Here is an 18,596-nt window from a genome sequence, read left to right on the forward strand (position 1 = left end):
GAAAGAGTTTCAAGTCTCACTCTTCCAGACATTAGTACTGCTTATGTTTAATGAAGGAGATGAATTCAGTTTTGAAGAAATTAAAATGGCTACTGGTGTAGGTATGAAAAAATATATTTTGTTTCTTCATAACTTTCATACTAGTTTCTGTGTATGATTCAGGATCATAGGAAAATAGGGCTGAAAGGGACCTCATGAGGTAATGTAGTCCAACTCCCTGCTTCAGACTGCATCATCCCCGACTAAACCATCCCAGTCAAGTTGTCACAGGCACAACCTAGATGTGAGATGTCAAAATTAAGGGCACAAGCCTGGGAAGCCCAAGAACAAAAGGTCACAATACTGTGAATCTAAGAGCTGAAACCAAGGGTCAACAAACTAGGAGTCCAAGAACTAAACGGGATCATGAGCTGAAGGGATCATAATTCAGGCAGGGAAAAGGGACAGGTGCAGGTTAGGCAAGGATTAGGTTCAATTTAGGCAAGGCAAGGCACAGGTGCAGGCTAGGAAGGGGGCAGCAGGAACTGGTGATCAGGAACCAGAGTGGGACACTCCAGGATCAGGAACCAGGACTAGGAATCAGGAACTAGGAATAGGAATCAAGAAACAAGAGTTCTGAGGCTAAACAGAAGAGGAAGTCTGGGTTGACAGCCCCCAGAGCACTGTAGGGGCTGCTACTTGTATGTACCAGCCACAACCAAGCACATTAACAGGGCCAGCTGAAGGCACTCATGCAGCTGACAGCTGATAGCCAGTCCCACAGAGGCAACCAGGGGGATCTGGGGGCTTGCCTGCCTACCTGCTGCTCTGGCTTCTGACACAAGAGTCTGTCCAGCCCAAAGGTGCCCAAGATGTGGCGCACAGAATTTTTATCCAGCCCACAGATGAAATGACCAGAAGTTCTTGGTAGTGCAAGAGCAGTGGAAGTCTTAATTGCTGGAGCTCCAGGAGCTGTGGTAATTATCACTGCTACTGCTCATTCTGCTGCCAAGTTTCCGGACTGATTGGGATGTCTGTGGGCCAGATGATGCAGTAGCACATGCTGGATTACACCCATGAACCAGCCCCACATGCCAGATCATGGCCATGGAGTTGGGTGATTTAGTCACCACTGGTCTAACCCAGCATTTCTCAACCCCTGGGTTACAACCCAAAACTGGGTCACAAGAATATATGAAAAGGTTGCAAACAAACTTTAAAAATGGATCAACAAACTTTAAAAATGGATTCTCCTTTAAAGGAGAAAAATGTGGGAAACAGTGGCTTTTCCCTTGCAAGCTGTCAGAGTTTTGGCCTACAAAGGGCTGCTTGGGGGCCCCCCATGCCCCACACCCTGGGGGGCTGGGGTAGGGGAGTGAGGGGCATTGGGTTGGGAATCTCCATTGATGTTTACAAATAGGTCCCGGTACAAAACCAATTGAGAACTACTGGTCTAACCTGTTATTATATTTCCAAGCATACGGATTCCACAGCTTCTCTAGGCAGCCTGGTCCAATGTTTAACAACCCTCATAGTCAGCAAATTCTTCCTAATCTCTAAACCAAATTTCCTCTGCTGAAGTGTGAGGCCATTGCTCCTAGTCTTGTCGCCTACCAAAACAAAGAAAACTCTTAACTCCATCCTCAAAATAGCCCTTCAGGTATTTGAAGACTATTATCAAATATCCATTCAGTTTTGTCTTCTCCAGATTAGTAATCCTAGTTCTTTAGGCCTTTCCTCATAGATCATTTTTTTCTATGCCTCTATTAATTTTTTGTCATGCTGTCCTGGATTCTTTCTACTCTATCTATGTTTTATGTGGATGTGAAGATTTCGTTTTAGATCAGCATAATTTTGTTAATTTCAGTAATTTACAATGGTCAGTTGGTTATGAATCAGTGAATATTTAAACACACAAAAAAACAGATTCACAGGTCCAACCTTGTAGTGTAGATAACATTAACACTGCATGCATGCATACATACTGCCTTTAGGTGTGCATATATAGACAATTATATATATAGACTGCCTGTGGTACATCTTGTAAAAACCTCATTTAATTTTTTTAATCCTCTTGAGAAGTAATAAAATAAGCCATAGTTGTTCTGAGCAGATAATCAAAGTTCCATTGTAGTTTCAAGTATCATAATTTAAAAGTGGTCTTTCTAAACTCAGTTAGTTATGGATGTTTGGGGAGTGTGTTCTTAATTTAGTATATTGAAATGATTATCCACATCCACACGCACTTCTGATATATGTGGCTTTAGATTGGATTGGTCTTGAATATCAGTATACTTCACACCACCTCCCCCCCATATGCTTTTTGGGTGCTCTGTAGCTGTAGGCATAAAAGGCAGAACAGATGTTACCTATCCCTCAGTTCTTCCTTACCACCTGGGGAACAAGACAGAATCCTGCTGTTTCTGTAGTTCTGCAGTGTGTACTTGTCTTTTCTAATTTTTATTTGGGGGGGGGGGTTTGTTTAAGATAGTATAGTTAAACCTATGAGCATTTGAAGAAATGAAACAAACTTGAAGTAGGAGTATTTGAACTCCATGGACATGGCATAGTTTAAGTACCCAGGATTCAAATCCTATCCCTCCTATGTGGCAGCTGTTTCTATAATGAGGGAAACTGAATGCCTCTTCTGCCCGGTGGAGTACATATACCAGAACAGTACTCAGAGGGCAAAAAACAAGGAAACCATGCACTAAAACTTCCTTTGAGAAAGAGTTGTAAAGGCTTTCTCTGACCCTGACAAGAAGATGACCAGTAAACTGGCCCTTACCCTCTCTCAGCTTTCCATCTACCTGGAGTTCCAGGGTTGTCACATTTTTTTTAAAAAGTTCTATCTGTTGCTTAGAGTCAGCTGGTATTGACACCCAAACACACAGCCCTGAAGCACCTAGGAGTAGCCTCATTGTAACCTGTGTCGTCATCTGCAGCATCTACCACACTACCAGCTGACATGGAGGATATGATCGCAAAACCAGCTTTCTTGATGACCAGTGTCTTAGCAGCAACTAGTCTGCTGAAATCCATATTGGTGGCCAAAAGAGGCAGTTCTTAAAATCTGTCATCTGTATCTGCTATGTGAGTTCCTGTGCAAGATGCTTGGAGACACTTTAGAATTGTTAAGAGAAAAGTTCAGATTATGGAAGGGAGGTAATGTCTTCTCATCTGCATCCAAGTGTCGTGGAGGGAAGTTGGCCCATAGTTATTGCACTCTCCTCTGTATGCAGGAAGATTCAGGAGGATACTTTTACTGGGGAAAATATCAGGAGCCTAATAATATCACCTTTTCTGTATTCTCCATGGTACAGTATCCCTGTTCACTCCTGGCTCTTACAGACCCACTGAAGGATACAATTCAAGTGGAAAGTTCTGCCTATCCCAGAAATGACAGCCTCCTCTTCACCTGGTGAAACTGTCACTCGCTCCTGTTCCAAGTCTTTCAGATGACTCCTGAATCTTCCAGGAACTCTTCCAGTAAATAGCTAAAAGGTTAGGAATTTCAGTAGAGACAGTGCAGGAAGAATAACTAACTTCTGGATATCCTGTACTCCCCAGTCCCCAGTAGCTTTGTACTGCCAATAAATGAAAATTTGTTGGAACCAACAAGAGGTCTGTGTTAAACCACATCTGATTTGATACGGGCACCAATAAAAGTGGATAGGTATTGTCAAGCCCTTTCAAAGGGATTTGCCTGTTCCTCATTCCTTAGTGATTGCAACTGTTCACAGGAGGCCCAAGCAGTGAGATGACACAAATGTGCACCATGTAATAAGGATGCTCAAGAAAACTAAAGGCATATTCCACAATCAGCTTACAGATGCATGTATCTAAATAGGAAATGTTCCTGACTAAATACGAATTTGTGAATGAAGACTAAACGTTGTTTTATACACCTCCGCTACACGTGCAGATAAAGATGCGATGAAATCTAATGTGGGATTCACACAGTCGTGCCCCCTGCCATACCACACGTTCATGGCAGGAGATGTAATTGTGGGATTGCACATTAGATCCCATCACTCCTTGTTGCTGGTGCAGGGGGAGCAATGTGCTACATCAGTAACCAGAGAAGGGCAAACTTGCAGTGTTTCTGCTAGGAAGCAGTTGGTTTCTGTGACTGGTATATGTGACACTGCCAGTATAACTTGTTGGCATATCTCCCAAGCTTGCAGGATATCCTAATAATCATGAGACACAAGCAGTGAGTCAAGGACTCAGTTGATTGTGACTACTCGTATCTTCTGCTCCTGGTCTTTTCTGACAAGAAAAAAGTCCAACCTGTGTTTGCACAAAAGCTTTTTAAATGGGCTGTATTCAAACTTGGTAGCATGGTACTATTTCAGACTCATCGATATAGATTAAGGCTTGTTGCATTACAGCTCAAGCAGTCTATGAAGCTCTTCTAAGAAGTGATCTGAGATTTGCAGAACCGGTGTCTGGAGTTCAGTTCATACTTCACCCAGAACCTTTACTACTAGATAAGAGGGCTTCAGGTACAAGGCCCACTTTGACAGAGCTGTAGTATACCCATTTTATTAGACTCCAGGTACCCATATCCAGGACACAAGATTACTGCTTGTGAGTCATTAGAAGTGGGAAACTTGTTGACAGATCATTTAAAGAAAGAATCATCATGTAGTAGATGTGGTTCTTTAAGATGAGTTGCTCATTCATAACCTGTGACCTATCTTTCTTCCCTGCTACTATGGAGTCATTTACCAGTTGGATATTGATGGTTCAGGGACTGATGAGCAGCAGCCTCTTTGCCCTTTATTCCTTCTGCTGCAGAGAGCCAGTGGGCATGCAGAGCACAAATGTGGCTCCAGTGGACATTTCCATCTTGCTCATGCAAATCATATGCACAATGAGACTAAAACAAATGTGACGACCCATCTCAAAGAAGCAGCAATGTTGAAACTACTGTCCAGGCTTACAGTTAAGAGCTGTAGGATGGGCCTTTAGTGTTGTAAATGTTGTATAATCTCAAAGAAACAGAGTTACTGAGATTAATGTTTAAAAAATTCCACCTTTGTTTGATTACTGTGATTGATATTTTTGTAAATTGTAATAAGGGAACAGAAGGATATCGAATCGGGGAATACCACGGAATTTTTAAATGGTAGCTCTGCAGAGATGTGATCGCTAAACTGTTCTATAGCTATTAGAGTTAACAGTAGACATAAGTAAGTTAGCCTGCTACTCAAGCTTTCAGGGCACTTTAACAGTCGTTTTCAGAATCTTTCCTATTTCAGTACGTAGGTCCCTTGCAGAGCTCAAGTCTAGTGAACTTTGTGACAGTTTTATAGTGTTAGGGGAAAAAAAGGATTCCAGAGACTAGGCAGAAACATATCTTCACATTTTAAGCTTTTCCATAGATAGTGGTCAGTACATTGGCATTTTGTTCTACCTACCCTGCAAGTTGCTTTCAACTTTGCATTTTACATATTACAAGATTCTTATAATCCACTGTCTTTACCATCCTGTATAATTTTTATTTCCGGTAAGTTATCATGCTGTAAATTTATTGCATAAATGGGTTTTTTTCTGGTAGAATAAATAACTTTTTGCTATCTCTTCAACACAGTGTTCACCTAAAACAGGTTACATATCCAATTCAGTAGAAGTCCAAATCAGTAAAGGTATGGACACAAATGCAGCAAACCCACTGGAAATCTAATGCTTCTTCATCTAGGTTTAAGGTTAGAGCAGGCTTATTGGAGGTTTTTCAGCTGATTCACGCACAACAGTTTAGAAATTACTAGCTGGTGCTCTTTGCATAGTTTTATAGTTTCATATTTGTTAGGATTGGAAGGGACCTCAATAGATCATTGAGTCTGACCCCCTGCCCTGGGCAGGAAAGAGCGCTGGGGTCATATGACCCCAGCCAGGTGCTTGTCCAGTAAAACATTCCCCTTTTGTCCACGGTCATACATGCTCATATACAACTTGGCTGAAGTTTCCTGAAGTCCAGGAAGGGTGGGCATTTCTCAGGGGACTAATCCGGCAGGCACAGACCATCCCAGTACACATAAAAGGGGGCAAAAAAGCAAAGAAACCCTCTTAGTAGAGCAGGGAAATCCAGGAGAGCCTGGAGGGAAAAAAAGAGGCCTACAGGCTGTGGAAGCAGAGGGCTTCCACCAAGAAGGAGTATACCTGTTTGGCTCGAGCTTGCAGGAAAGCAGTGAGGAAAGCCAAAGTGGAAATGGAGCTTAGGCTGGGAGCAAAAATTAAGGATAACAAAAAGTCATTCTTTAAGTACATAGGAAGCTAAAAGAAGGTAGAGGGTAACGTAGGGCTATCTCAGGATGAACTAGGGCAACTGGTAACACAGGATGGCCAAAGAGGAGCTTCTAAATGATTTCTTTGCATCTGTGTTCCTGGACATGAATACAAATACGCATTCCATTGGGACCTTGGGTAAGACCAGTATAGCTACCAACCCACCAACTGTTCGAGCTGACCTAGTAAAGGGGCACCTGGAGGGGTTGAATGTATTTAAGTCAACAGGTCCTGATGATCTTCATCCTAGAGTACTTAGGGAATTAGCTGGAGTCATAGCAGAGCCGCTGGCACAACTGTTTGAGCATTCATGGTGCTCAGAACAGGTCCCAGAGGATTGGAAAAGGGCCAATGTGGTCCCTATTTTCAAGAAGGGGAGGAAGGAGGAACCAGGTAACTATAGGCCGGTTAGTCTCACCTCTATCCTTGGCAAGACCTTTGAGAAAATTGTTAAGGATCACATTTGTGGGGGACCAGCAGGTAAAATGATGCTAAGGGGCAATCAGCATGGGTTCATAGCAGGCAGATCCTGCCTGACTAACCTGGTTTCATTTTACGACCGTGTCACAAAATGCTTGGACAAAGGAACAGAGGTAGATGTTATTTACTTGGATTTTAAAAAGGCCTTTCACACAGTGTCATGCCAAAGTCTTATAAATAAGCTAAACAATTGCAATTTTGATTATTACACAGTCCGGTGGGTAGAAAATTGGCTTCTGGGACGCACCCAGAGAGTAGTGGTGGGTGGGTCGGTTTCTACCTGGAGAAATGTGGGCAGCGGAGTCCCCCAAGGCTCTGTCCTGGGACTGGTACTATTCAATACCTTCGTTAATGACTTGGATGAGGGGGTAGAAAGCACCCTGTCCAAGTTTGCTGATGACACCAAACTATGGGGGGAGGTACACAAACTAGATTGTAAGGAACTGATTTGGACAGGCTGGGCAAATGGGCCGAACAGAATAGTATGCAGTTTACCAAGGATAAGTGTCATTTGTTGCACCTGGGGAGGAAGACACTCCTACAGCCTGGGAGGTACCACTCGAAGTAGCACAACTGCAGAAAGGGATCTCGGAGTCGTAGACGACTCCAAAATGAACATGAGTCACCAGTGTGATGAAGTAATAAGTAAGGCTAACTGCATCCTTTCTTGCATAAGTAGGTGCATCACAAACAGGTCTAGTGAGGTGATACTTCCCCTCTATGCGGCATGGTCAGGCCACAGCTGGAGTACTGCATCCAGTTTTGGGCACCGCACTTCGAGAGGGATGTGGATGGCCTGGAGAGGGTTCAGAGGAGGGACACTCGTCTGGTTAAAGGCCTACAGAAAAACCCTATGTGGACCGATTGGGAGACCTGAACCTCTTCAGCCTCCGCAAAAGGAGGCTGAGAGGTGATCTCGTGGCTGCCTACAAACTCATCGGGGGGGCCAGCAAAAAATAGGGAATACAATGTTTATCAGGGCACCTGTCGGGCTAACTAGAAATAATGGCCACAAACTGGAAGAGAGCAAATTCAGATTGGACATCAGGAAAAAATTCTTTACAGTGAGGGTTGCCAAAATATGAAATAAGCTTCCAAGGGAGGTGGTGCTGTCCCCTTCCTTGGAGGTGTTTAAAAGGAGATTGAACAGACACCTGGCTGGGGTCATCTGACCCCAATATTCATTCCTGCCAGGGCAGGGGGTCGGACTCGAAGATCTAATAGGTCCCTTCCAACCCTAACATCTATGAAACTATGAACGCATTATATTACTTTGTTTCCAAATAGCTATATTCCCCCCCAGTTACCAATTGTCTGAATGTGTTCTTGTTTTACCTTTGTCTTTGGATTTTAAACTCTTTGGGCATGTCCACACATGTGTGGACATTTGGATCCCTGGGGACAAGTAGTGGTGGCACACCTTGCACTGCTGCTACTGGTCCCCAGGAAACTCCTGCGCACGTGCACTTTGGCGCACAGTAAGTTACCCCGGGTTGGGTAGGGGAGGCTGGGGCCTGCACTGGGTTGGCCCCAGCAGCCTGTCCTGGAGGCCTCCTGGGGCTGCAGCATTAGTGATTCTGCCGTGCGGAGCCTGGCCAGCAGCCACAGCACAGCTCTGGGCAGCCCAGCTCTGCTTTTTTTTGGGGGGGTTTTTTTTTGACCCCTGAGAGGTCAAAAAAAAAAACCTGTAGAGAGAAAAAAAAAAAAGCAGAGCAGCTCACACATGCAAAATGTTCCCTTGCAGCACGGAGAACATCTGAATGTGCAGTGTGTGGCGCCGCAGACATGTTTGCAGCACCACATACCATACGGCCGTGCTTCTCTGAATATGGCCTCCAAGGTTGAGACTAGGTTTATTCATGTCTTGTACAATGCTGAAACTACAGTCCAGAATTACATTTAAGAGCTGCAGGGTGGGCCTTTAGACCCCATCGACATGGTACAGGTACTGTGCAATTAACTAGCTAATTGCAAAATTACTTGGAGGCCATCTACACATGCAAAATAGCTGTCACACAATAAAAAGCACCAACCAGCTATAAAGTTAGACCTCAAAAATGTGTACTAATTTTATAGCTAGTTGCTATCAAGCTTTAATATGCACATGTAGCAGGGTCTCCCCCGCAGCTGGAAGCCCCATCAACTGATGGGGCTGCTAGCGGTAGGGGTGCACTATGCCCAATGTAAAACTCATGAGCCCTAGGGATCCTAACAGCCATGATTGCCAGGATCCATGGGTTTCATGCACCCCAGAGCCCTTGGTGTCATGGCTGCCTTAGGGCTTTGGGAGTACATGAAACTTCTGGACCTTGGGGATTGCAGCTGCCATGATCCCTAGGACCTGAGGATCAACCGGGGTGCATGGGGCTCCCAGCTGTGGGAGCTTGCTTCTTGCCAGTGCAGGGGAAGCTCGGGATCAGGTTCCTTTTCACTGGCAATAAGGTGCAATGGGATCTAATGTGCAATACCACAGTTACTCCTCCTACCATGCACTTGTGGCATGGCAGTAGGTGCAATTGTGTCAATCATGCATTAGATCCCATTGCGCCTTTCCCTGCATGTGTAGAAGGGGCCTTAGAGTTGTAAATGTTGTATAATTGGGAATGAGATAAAATAAATTAATGCCAACCTATTTCAAGAAAGGGAGAATTTTTTTAAATTGCTTTTATACATTAAAAAGGTAATTTTTCAACATTCTAATGAGTTTTTCTTGTATTTTTTTACTTGTTTACAGAGGATGGTGAATTGCGAAGAACCTTGCAGTCTTTGGCCTGTGGTAAAGCACGAGTATTGATTAAAAATCCAAAGGGCAAGGATGTAGAAGATGAAGACAAATTCATTTTTAATGGTGATTTCAAGCATAGATTGTTTAGAATCAAGATTAACCAGATACAGATGAAAGAAACAGTATGTATTAAAATTGTTCTTGTTTGCATGCTTTCTGATTAAACTGTCACTGACTTGCTTATCCACATCTGACAGAACTGATACAGTAGGTTGTTTTCCTTTTAGGAAGGGAGACTGCATTCTAATCTGTCTGCTAGCATGTGTCCTACACTAATATGATCTTGCATGCCTTTCAGTACATCTTTAATGTTTCCTAAAGCAGTTAAGGCATTGCCTCTATTCTTAATAAACAAATCAGAAGAAATGCCATTAACAGATGAGCTGTTTTGTTTTTTACCTGAAGGGTGAGAGGTTACTAACAAGCCAGTGTTATTTCTATTGTGGCGGTTGCTGTTGCTGTAGCTGTCTGTCGGGATTGAGTCCCAGCTCAGTAATTCAGCACGCTTTGGTTAGCATTAGTTATTTATCTTGCTTTCTGTTCAGGCAGGTCCTTGAAATGCATAACCTTGAAATGACTCTGTATTTCAGAAGGCCTTTGTTTGTCAGAGTTCTATGCAAAATTCATCTGTATTTGTATTTCTTTAAACAATTTTAAATTATTTTTAAACTACAGTTTGATTTACCAAGCTCAGTTTTTATAAAACTATATTTACCTGATTCCAAGATGACTTCCAATTTAAGATGGCCCCCCTAATAATTAGATTATTTTCATGAAAAATGATTAATTTATTATAATTTTGCATGTATAGAATGTAATTATTGTAGGGTTAAGTTCATCTCCCCCTCACCCCTGCCCTAAATGCAGTGAGAAAAGCGCAGGCAATGGGGGGACAAGTGGTTAGAAAAGTTAAGTGGCCTGACCCCTGCCTCCTGTTGCCTTCCTCCTCCCCCACCCCCACTTACTTCCCTGGAGTCTGCCCTCCCCCACAGTAGTGTGCCTCCCTGTATCTTGTTTCCTGCCATGTATCCCACTCTCTCACTGCCTACCCTCTGTCCCCCCTATGGTGCCTGTGTGCTGCCCCGCCCCCCGCCCCTTACTCAGTCACAGCTCTGGCTCCAACTTCAGCCCTGCTCTCGCCAGGGACAACAAGGACATGGTGACTCTGACCCCTGCCCAGCTATGCAGCAGTGATTGTAGTGGTGGTAGCTCCAGACCTGGCCCCAGGACTGGGTCAGAGCTGGGGCCAGAGCTGCTGCCTGGCTGGGCAAGGGCTGCAGTCGCCATGTGCTGTGTTCCCCAGGCTGGAGGAGGCTCAGAGCCATGACTGAGGGTAAGTAGGGCAGGGGTGGGGAGGCCAATCAGAGGTGGCAGGGCGGGGGAAAGTGGGAGGCAGAAGGGGGAGGGGGAGGGGCAGCAGCTAGAGCTCTGACCCAAGCCCAGATCAGAGCCAGTGTGGGAACTGCAATAGTAGCACCTCCCCCTGCTCTGTACTCAAATCCAAGATAAGGGGCTTTTTTCCCATATGTTGAACGGGAGGAATAAAACTTATCTTGGATTTGAGTACATACAGTATTTTAATTTACCGTGCTTATGCATTCTGTTTCCTCTAACACCCGGGTATCCCAGAAACCTAGTTTTAGATGCACAGTGGTTTGTGTCTGTCCATCTCTCTCGGGTAAAGCATGAATGTACATAGCTTCTGATTAATGTCTTAGCTGTATATTCTTCTCTAAAGCTTAACCAAATTCTCAGAGGAAATAAAGATGAAAGATGGCTTGATACATCTTTTCTGATTGTCCTTCAGGTTGAGGAACAGGTGAGCACAACTGAAAGAGTATTTCAAGACAGGCAATATCAGATTGATGCTGCTATTGTACGAATAATGAAGATAAGAAAGACGCTTGGTCATAATCTTCTTGTTTCTGAATTGTATAATCAGCTGAAATTTCCAGTTAAGGTAAGTGAACTTTGAACCATCTTAAAACTATTTCAAAATACTAGAAAGTGTTGCTTAGTTTTTCCATTTATCTTGAACCTTGTTAGATGTTGAAGAAGAATAGTGCAGAATGTTATAGCCAAATCACCAATTCAGATATTAAAGTGTATATGTTAATACAGGGGTTTTCAACCTTTTTTTAATAAATGTACCCCCAACAACCTCCGTTTTAATAAGTGTATTAAACCTCCCGGGGTTGGGGGGAGGGAGGTGAGTAGCTGGATGCGGCGGGGTGGCGAACAGCCAGACGTGGAGTGGGGAGATGGGGGTGGCGAGCGGCAGTAATGTGGCGTCTGTGCGGTCCTTGCTTCTGTGAGGCAATAGTGCGGGGTGGCAGCATTCCATCACTGCGTACCCCTGGTTGACAACCCTGTTAATAGAAAGGAACAAAAATGTCAGCAGCTTTATGCCAGGAGTTTATATTTAGAAACAGATGTTTAATTTAATGGTGTATTTTGTTATACAGTTTATAGCTGCCCCAACTTTGAAAATAAAGGTTGTTATCATTATTTTACTGCTGTTAGTTTGAAAATAAAGATAAACATTTACTTCCATATATATTTTACTTACATTATTAAATACAATGCCAATTATATCTTTTTCTTGTAGCCTGGAGACTTGAAAAAGAGGATTGAATCTCTCATAGATAGAGACTATATGGAGAGAGACAAAGACAACCCCAATCAGTATCACTATGTTGCATAATGAAGAGAGAATCCCTTTTTAAATACACAAATATATCTTCAGGACAATGAATAACTATGTTGTTTCCAGACTCTACTTTTAGCAGATATCTGGTTGATACGTATTATTCAACTAGCTGCATGCACTGCTGTGGAAGAGAAGCAAAGGAGATGGTAATTGGATCAACCTTGTCAAGACTCCTTAGTGATTTTAAATGGCACATTTTTATTTCTTTTAGTTATGCCTTTTGTTAGTTTGGGTTCTTCCAAATGCGTTTCTACTATTTTGTTTAAAAATATTTTTGAAGTTGGATGGGAAGATAACATTTTTCTTTGTAACTTTCTCTGAGATACAAGTCAGGTTTATTCACTGCACATTCATACAGACCCTTAATGCTGCATTCTTTAGCTACAAGGATTGTTTGGGTATCTTTTTAAAAACCCTTAATTCATGAATACTTATGTACAAACAAACAGTGTTGTTGAAATACACTACATTTCTGAAATTCTGCACCATGAATACTAGTATCTTCACATTTTAATTTTCTTTCAAATAATTCTAAGCTTCTCTCTGGTTTGGATAAATCAGATTTTGAAGTGAGATCTTTGAAGTGCCAAGGGGACAACTGTGTTAATGTCTGTAGAGAACTGTATGATAATCTAGCTAAGATATTTGGTTGGGGGGTGGGGGGATCGTGCTTTTGGGGGTAATGAAGATTGAATCCAACAGATCCTATCTTGCTTTTGGACAACAATTTTTTATCACTGTTTATGTAAAACTGCAGTAAAACCTAGTTTTGCCTTTAGAGTCACATACAGTGTAATTACTGTACAGTGTGCTCTACACTAAAAAGAAAAAAGTTTTCTTAAAGACTTTTAGTCTTGAAGTTGTGAAAGCATAGCTTTTTGTCTTGAGAGATTAAGGATTTTGTGAGTACCTTGTTACATATTGTATATATGTAAGTTGATTTGAATTGAAGAATGAAAGACATGTAGCTCTGTTAGATAATTGTAACTATAAGGAAGATACTTTTTGTGGTAATATTTACAAGCCTCTGTTTATTTTACAGGAGTTGCGTAATGGTGTGTTTGATTCTAATTAAAAGCTACCAAAGGAGTTCTGATCATGGTATAATGAGAATTTAAACTAAGCAATATTTTCTTGAAAAGTACCTTACTAAATTTATGTAATGTAATTTTGTGCATAAATTAAAAGATCACTATCCCTTAAGAATACATTGTTAAACACAGATATCTCTTGAGTTTCTTTGTTAAAGTCCTCCTCCTCTCATCTACTATCATTCATTGTATTGCATTCTTTGAATTATTTTTGTTCCCTTTCCGCTATGTTTAGAAGATAAACCTCACATATCTTTAGTATAATAAATGTATTTAAAAGTTATTTAACATTGTAATTTAATGTAGACTTGTTTTAATATTTGAATCTTCCGTTAATTCAAATAAAACATTTTTGTTGCATATTAAATATTAATTTCTTGGCCACAATGCGACTGTGGCACTTAAATCAATTTTTCAATCTGCAGTTTAGTGTTAGTTTAAAGGCAGGTTTGCTGACTGATTGATCTATTTTCTGTTCATATCACATCCATCCAGTCCATCTGCAAAAATATTAAAAGTAAAAAGAAAGAAAGAAAAAGGTACATATAATAAGGCTAATGAAGCAGAAGATTCTTCAGACTAAAGCAATGCTTCTCAGTCTTTTTGGACTTGAGACATGCCTCAGAAAATGCATATTCTTAGCTTTCACTTGTTTTTTTTACTACAGAAAATAAGAGTAAATCCTTCTGTTGCAAAGAACTCAGGAAGACCACAACAGGTCAGAATGTTTTTGACACTATGGATTTCTGTTAGAAATCTCTGGGTTTGTCTTGGGAATCCTGCATAGATGTTTGCACACCTAACAGAGATAATACTGTTTGTCAATGTTCAAAGGATCTTGCAACACCACAGCTGAGAATCATTAGACTAAGGAGTTGGCAGTAACAAACAGAAGTCCAGTGATACCTGTTAAACAATGGTGCATATCACTACTACTTCTCCTTCCCCTCACTCATTCACTCCAACAAACGAAACTCTTAACTAGTGTTTTGATGAACAAAAACAGTAGTTTACAAAAACTGATAGTATTCTCTAGAGACATTTTCATCAGCTAGTGAATTATGTCTGCCCGAGGAAGCGATGTAATCAACAGGTAATTCTCATCTGTGTAATTAGAAAAACATACCAGTGGACTGGAATTTGTTAGTCAAGTTACTCTCACTGGTACAGTAATAAAAAAATTAAGATTTATGAATTCTACTTTTTGCTAGACTGTTTGCATGCTGAACAAATGAGTAAGCAATTTTTCAGCTACACTTTCAACCATGTCATTGGTGACCAAAACCATTGTCATTTCATCTATGATAGGAGTATCAAATTCTGGATCTGAACCTCCGGGCTCCTCCTGAGCTAGATCCAAGGGACCAGCAGTAGTTGTGGCATGTCTGAGAGCAGTGGCGTAGTTCTATGGACAGTGGTGGCAGAGGTCCAGGTGGTAGTAGCAGGGCCAAGCAGCGGGGTGAGCAAGAGCTGTATCTACACAGCCCTTGTTCTACCCCCCGTGCCACTGATGCCTAGTGACCCCAAATTCTGTGGAGGCCACAACCTCTACCCCTGCCCCCCAAATGCTAGTAGCCCAGTGAGCTGGATGGAACATATATATATGTTGCATATATATATTTGCAACCCACTTGTGTTTAAAAACCCTGGTCTATGTAAAATGAGTTACATTTGTAACAGTTGGGACAATTACATCATCTCAATCACTTTGCAATTTGGAACCGGGGAATTTAGTTAATGGATGTTCTGAGTGTCTTAAGACTTAAGAATCTGAGTGGAGCCAAGGCATTGTCCCATCTTAAGAGCCTGTAGCTGCCATCATACATGCTGATCCATGCCCTAGCATTGCCAACACCTGAGAGCTGAAGCCTACCTATACTTAGTTCTAGTACTGACTTCAGTTGCTAGAGCTCAGGCAAAAGGCAGGGTAGATTTGCACCTTTATAGACTCTTAGTATAAGCTTTGGTAAGCAGAGGGCTTGCAAGCTTCATCAGATGCAGTGAACGGACTCGCTAGGGCTGAAGCATTCCCTTTCTGAGAACCACAGCAAAGGTTATGAGCTTTCTAGTTTGCAATCTGTTTCCAGAGCAGGCATGGCAGATAGGCTTTACACGGAGTTTCTGAGCATGCCATTGTTTTTTATATGAAAGACCAAGCATGAGAAAATGCAAGTGAAACACAAAATTGCTGAATGCAATACCCTGCAATCTAGCTCAGCCCCTTCTTCAGGGTCTGACTGTAGGCAGGCAGCTAGCTTGTGCCTTGTCTTTGACCTTGGCCAGTCTTGTAGCTGAATGCTGCTGCCTCCTCATGCCTGTCCTTAACCCCTGCTGTGCAAAAGCCAGTCTCTATTAAGTGTCCAAAATTCAGCTCCCTGCAGAAATGTATAGCCAGTTTATGGTCTTATGAGTATTTCCCTTATGTTGACCAGGTAGACCTTTTCCATAATGTTCATGAGTTGATCCACACATTCTGCTCCTTTGCTCACTTATTCCCTACTCCCAGCCACTGGCTTTGGACAGATGCTAAACCCAGTGGTTCTCGGCCTTTTTAAACTCAAGGCCTAGCTCAGAGAAACCCAGCTCCTAGTTTTCCCTTGTTCGTTTGATTTTGTATGGGGTTTTTTACTATGGAAAAATAAGAATTTGTCTGCTGCAGACAACTCAAAGATCCCAGCAGGACAGAACCTTCTTAATGCAATGGGTTCCTTTGTGAAACCTGTGGGTTCATCCTGTGGCTCGGGTTTGCACATGTAGCAGTGCTAGGATGGGGGAGAAGGGCCGCTCCGCAGCACCTTTGAATGGATCTCAGCACCCTGGGGTGCTGCGGCACCCCGGTCGATCACTGCACTATGCCCTTAGCGTCAGGTAACCAGCAACAAGTGGTGACATGGCCCAAAAGAGCCCTACAAGTAAAGTCCAAAATTCTCCATAGGGACTTGATCTAGTCACCTGGGCAGGCACCGCGGAGAGCATCACACTGAACACAGGTCATGGCAGGCTGCAGACCCAGGCAGTGGCTCTCCCAGCCACTGCCTTGCAAACATCATCAGGGATCCTAGATTTCTCTGATAAAAATTACCATTTTTTATATCTAAAAAATAACTCAACATCCACATTTTTCCATAATTGAAATTAAACGCCACTAATAAATAAGTATATACATACATATTCCAGTGGCATTTCATTTTAATCATGGAAAAATGTGCATGTTGGGTTACTTTTTTATATCCGAAAAATGGGAATTTTTTTTTTAATCAGAGAAAACGAGGATCCCGGCTCATTGCGCTAACAAGGTACCATGACTTCCTTCCCTGCTCTGTGACGCCACAGCGTTGCCGAGCGCGTTGCCATGTTTCCCGATGTCGAAGGCCGCGCGCTCCCCCCCCGCCGGCCGTGACGCACAGGGGGCGGGGCCACCCCGAACCGCAGGCTCAGTCCTCCCCTTCTGTCCCACCTGAGGAGGAGGGAGGGGGAGGCGGGGTTAAAGGCTCCCAAGGGCAGCTCTGATTGGTCGCTCGAACCCTGCGGCGGCCAATCAGAGGCGGCATGTGCGCACGCTCAGGAGCGATGGGAGCGCTGGTGCTACCGGCTTTGGGGTACCTCGCTCGGGGAGGTCCAACCCCTCTTCCCAAGGTTTGCGTTAATCCCTAGTGCGGGGCTACTGTGAGAAACAGCGCCACTCTCGCCCGATTGCCTCCTTAATGGTTCCCCCTCTCCCTTCTTACCGGTCCCCCTTCCGGTAAGAAGGGGCGGGTCACGTGACGATGGCGCGGAGCGGTGACGTCAGCGATCATATGACCGGCCCGGCTTCCAGAGGCGGGGGGTGGGTGGGCTTTCTGTTCGGCTCGGCTGCTCCCTGCGCTCCGTTCCCTGCGCCATGGCCCGGCCCCGCGTTCCCGTGCTCCTGGCCGCTGCTGCCGCGCTGCTCGGTAAGAGGCGGGTTCTCCCCCCTCCCGGCCGGGGGGGCTTTGCTAGGGGTTCCATGCCTGCGCCCGGGAGCCAATGGGGGCGTGGGGGGAGGGGCCGTTGGGCTGGGGGCGGCTCCCCCCGCGCGCCCCGCGTTCCAGCCGCCCCCCACGAAGGGTCGATTTTATTAGCCCGTGCCCCGCTGGGCCGGATCTGGGGCTGCGAAGCGGGGCGTGCTGAAGGGGAGACCTCGTCCCACAGAGCAGCAGCTCTCAGCCTTTTATGTACCAGGACCCACTTGTAAACATCCATGGCCAGTCCCGACCCAGTGCCCCTCACCCCCCGACCCCCAGGCAACAGTCCCCAAAGCAGTGCCTCGCAGGCTGGAGCTCTGCCAGCTGACAAGGGAAAACCCACAGTTTCTTCCCTCCTTTAAAGGGGAATCTGGCCTTAAAGCTTGTTCCCCACCCTTCCGTATATATATATTTGCAACCCACTTGTGAGTCATGACCCGTGGCTTGAGAAACGCTGCCACAGTGCAATTTTCTCCTGTGGGGGAGAAATAAGCAGCTTTGCTCACTCACTCATTTAGGAGCTAAGCCAAAAACTAGGAGTGTCGCTTGCTTGGAAGGAGGTAAAAGCTGCCTGTGAGGCAGGGAGGGGGGAGCTGCTGTTCCCAGGAGCAGGGCATGGCCAGATGGTAAATGAAAGGCTGGGCCGGGATCAGCATCCATGAGGGAGGGCACCTAGGGGCTAAGACAGGGCAGTGCCTCTGCTCTGCTCAAATTCTGCTGTCTGAAAATGCACCGGGCACCCACAGCTAAATTCCCTCGTAGCCAATGGCAGAGTGACTGAGATGGTGTAATTGCCCAGACTGTCGCAGACCTACCTCGCTTCTCAAAAATCAGGGGTTTCCAGCATACGGGCTCAGAGCTGTTCCATCCAGCTCGCCGGGCTACCGCGTTTCAGGCCTGGGCTGGAGGGGTGAAACGTGAAGACTGTTAAAAAGGAGAAAGAGGCCTTCACACCCATGGACTGAAGAGCTTAAAAGGAAGCAGGTAGATTATTAATGAGCAGGGATCCTGGTTTTCTCTGATTTAAAAGAAAAAAAAAATCCCCAATTTTCAGGTAAAAAAAAAAAAAGTAACCCCAAATCCACATTTTTCTGTGATTAAAATGAAATGGCATTATCTTTATCTATTTATAGATATCTATAGATTAGTCTTGTTTCATTTTAATCTTGGAGAAATGTGGATTTGGGGTTACTTTTTTTTAATCTGAAGATTGGGGATTTTTTTTTTTAATCGGAGAAAACCAGGATCCCTGTTAATGAGCCATGAAGTCAAGT

General features: G+C 43.9%; 2 protein-coding genes and 1 long non-coding RNA gene across 6 annotated transcripts in view; 2 read left to right on the top strand and 1 right to left on the bottom strand.

Moving 5' to 3' along the window:
• Positions 1-13,701, top strand: part of CUL4A (cullin 4A) — a 55,589-nt gene extending 41,888 nt beyond the window's left edge. The window contains exons 16-19 of the mRNA XM_025196112.1: positions 1-101; positions 9,488-9,660; positions 11,346-11,498; positions 12,147-13,701. The exon at positions 1-101 is cut by the window's left edge and continues 5 nt beyond it. Coding sequence (XP_025051897.1) covers positions 1-101; positions 9,488-9,660; positions 11,346-11,498; positions 12,147-12,242 — 523 coding nt within the window. The 3' untranslated portion in view covers positions 12,243-13,701. The remainder of the gene's footprint in view (positions 102-9,487; positions 9,661-11,345; positions 11,499-12,146) is intronic.
• Positions 11,509-17,175, bottom strand: LOC102371364. Its single transcript, XR_323074.2, has 3 exons — positions 17,068-17,175; positions 12,108-12,190; positions 11,509-11,907 (listed from the first exon to the last, which is right to left on the bottom strand). It is a non-coding gene; the product is annotated as an uncharacterized LOC102371364 (long non-coding RNA).
• Positions 17,080-18,596, top strand: part of LAMP1 (lysosomal associated membrane protein 1) — a 38,413-nt gene continuing 36,896 nt past the window's right edge. The window contains exon 1 of one of the 4 annotated variants that reach the window (XM_025196110.1): positions 17,080-17,271. In XM_025196110.1, the coding sequence (XP_025051895.1) occupies positions 17,220-17,271 (52 nt within the window). In that variant the 5' untranslated portion in view covers positions 17,080-17,219. The remainder of the gene's footprint in view (positions 17,272-18,596) is intronic. The other 3 variants (XM_025196111.1, XM_025196109.1, XM_006017248.3) reach the window with 3 other exon arrangements.

Source organism: Alligator sinensis, unplaced genomic scaffold (genome assembly GCF_000455745.1).
Source record: "Alligator sinensis unplaced genomic scaffold, ASM45574v1 scaffold288_1, whole genome shotgun sequence".
NCBI lineage: Eukaryota > Metazoa > Chordata > Crocodylia > Alligatoridae > Alligator > Alligator sinensis.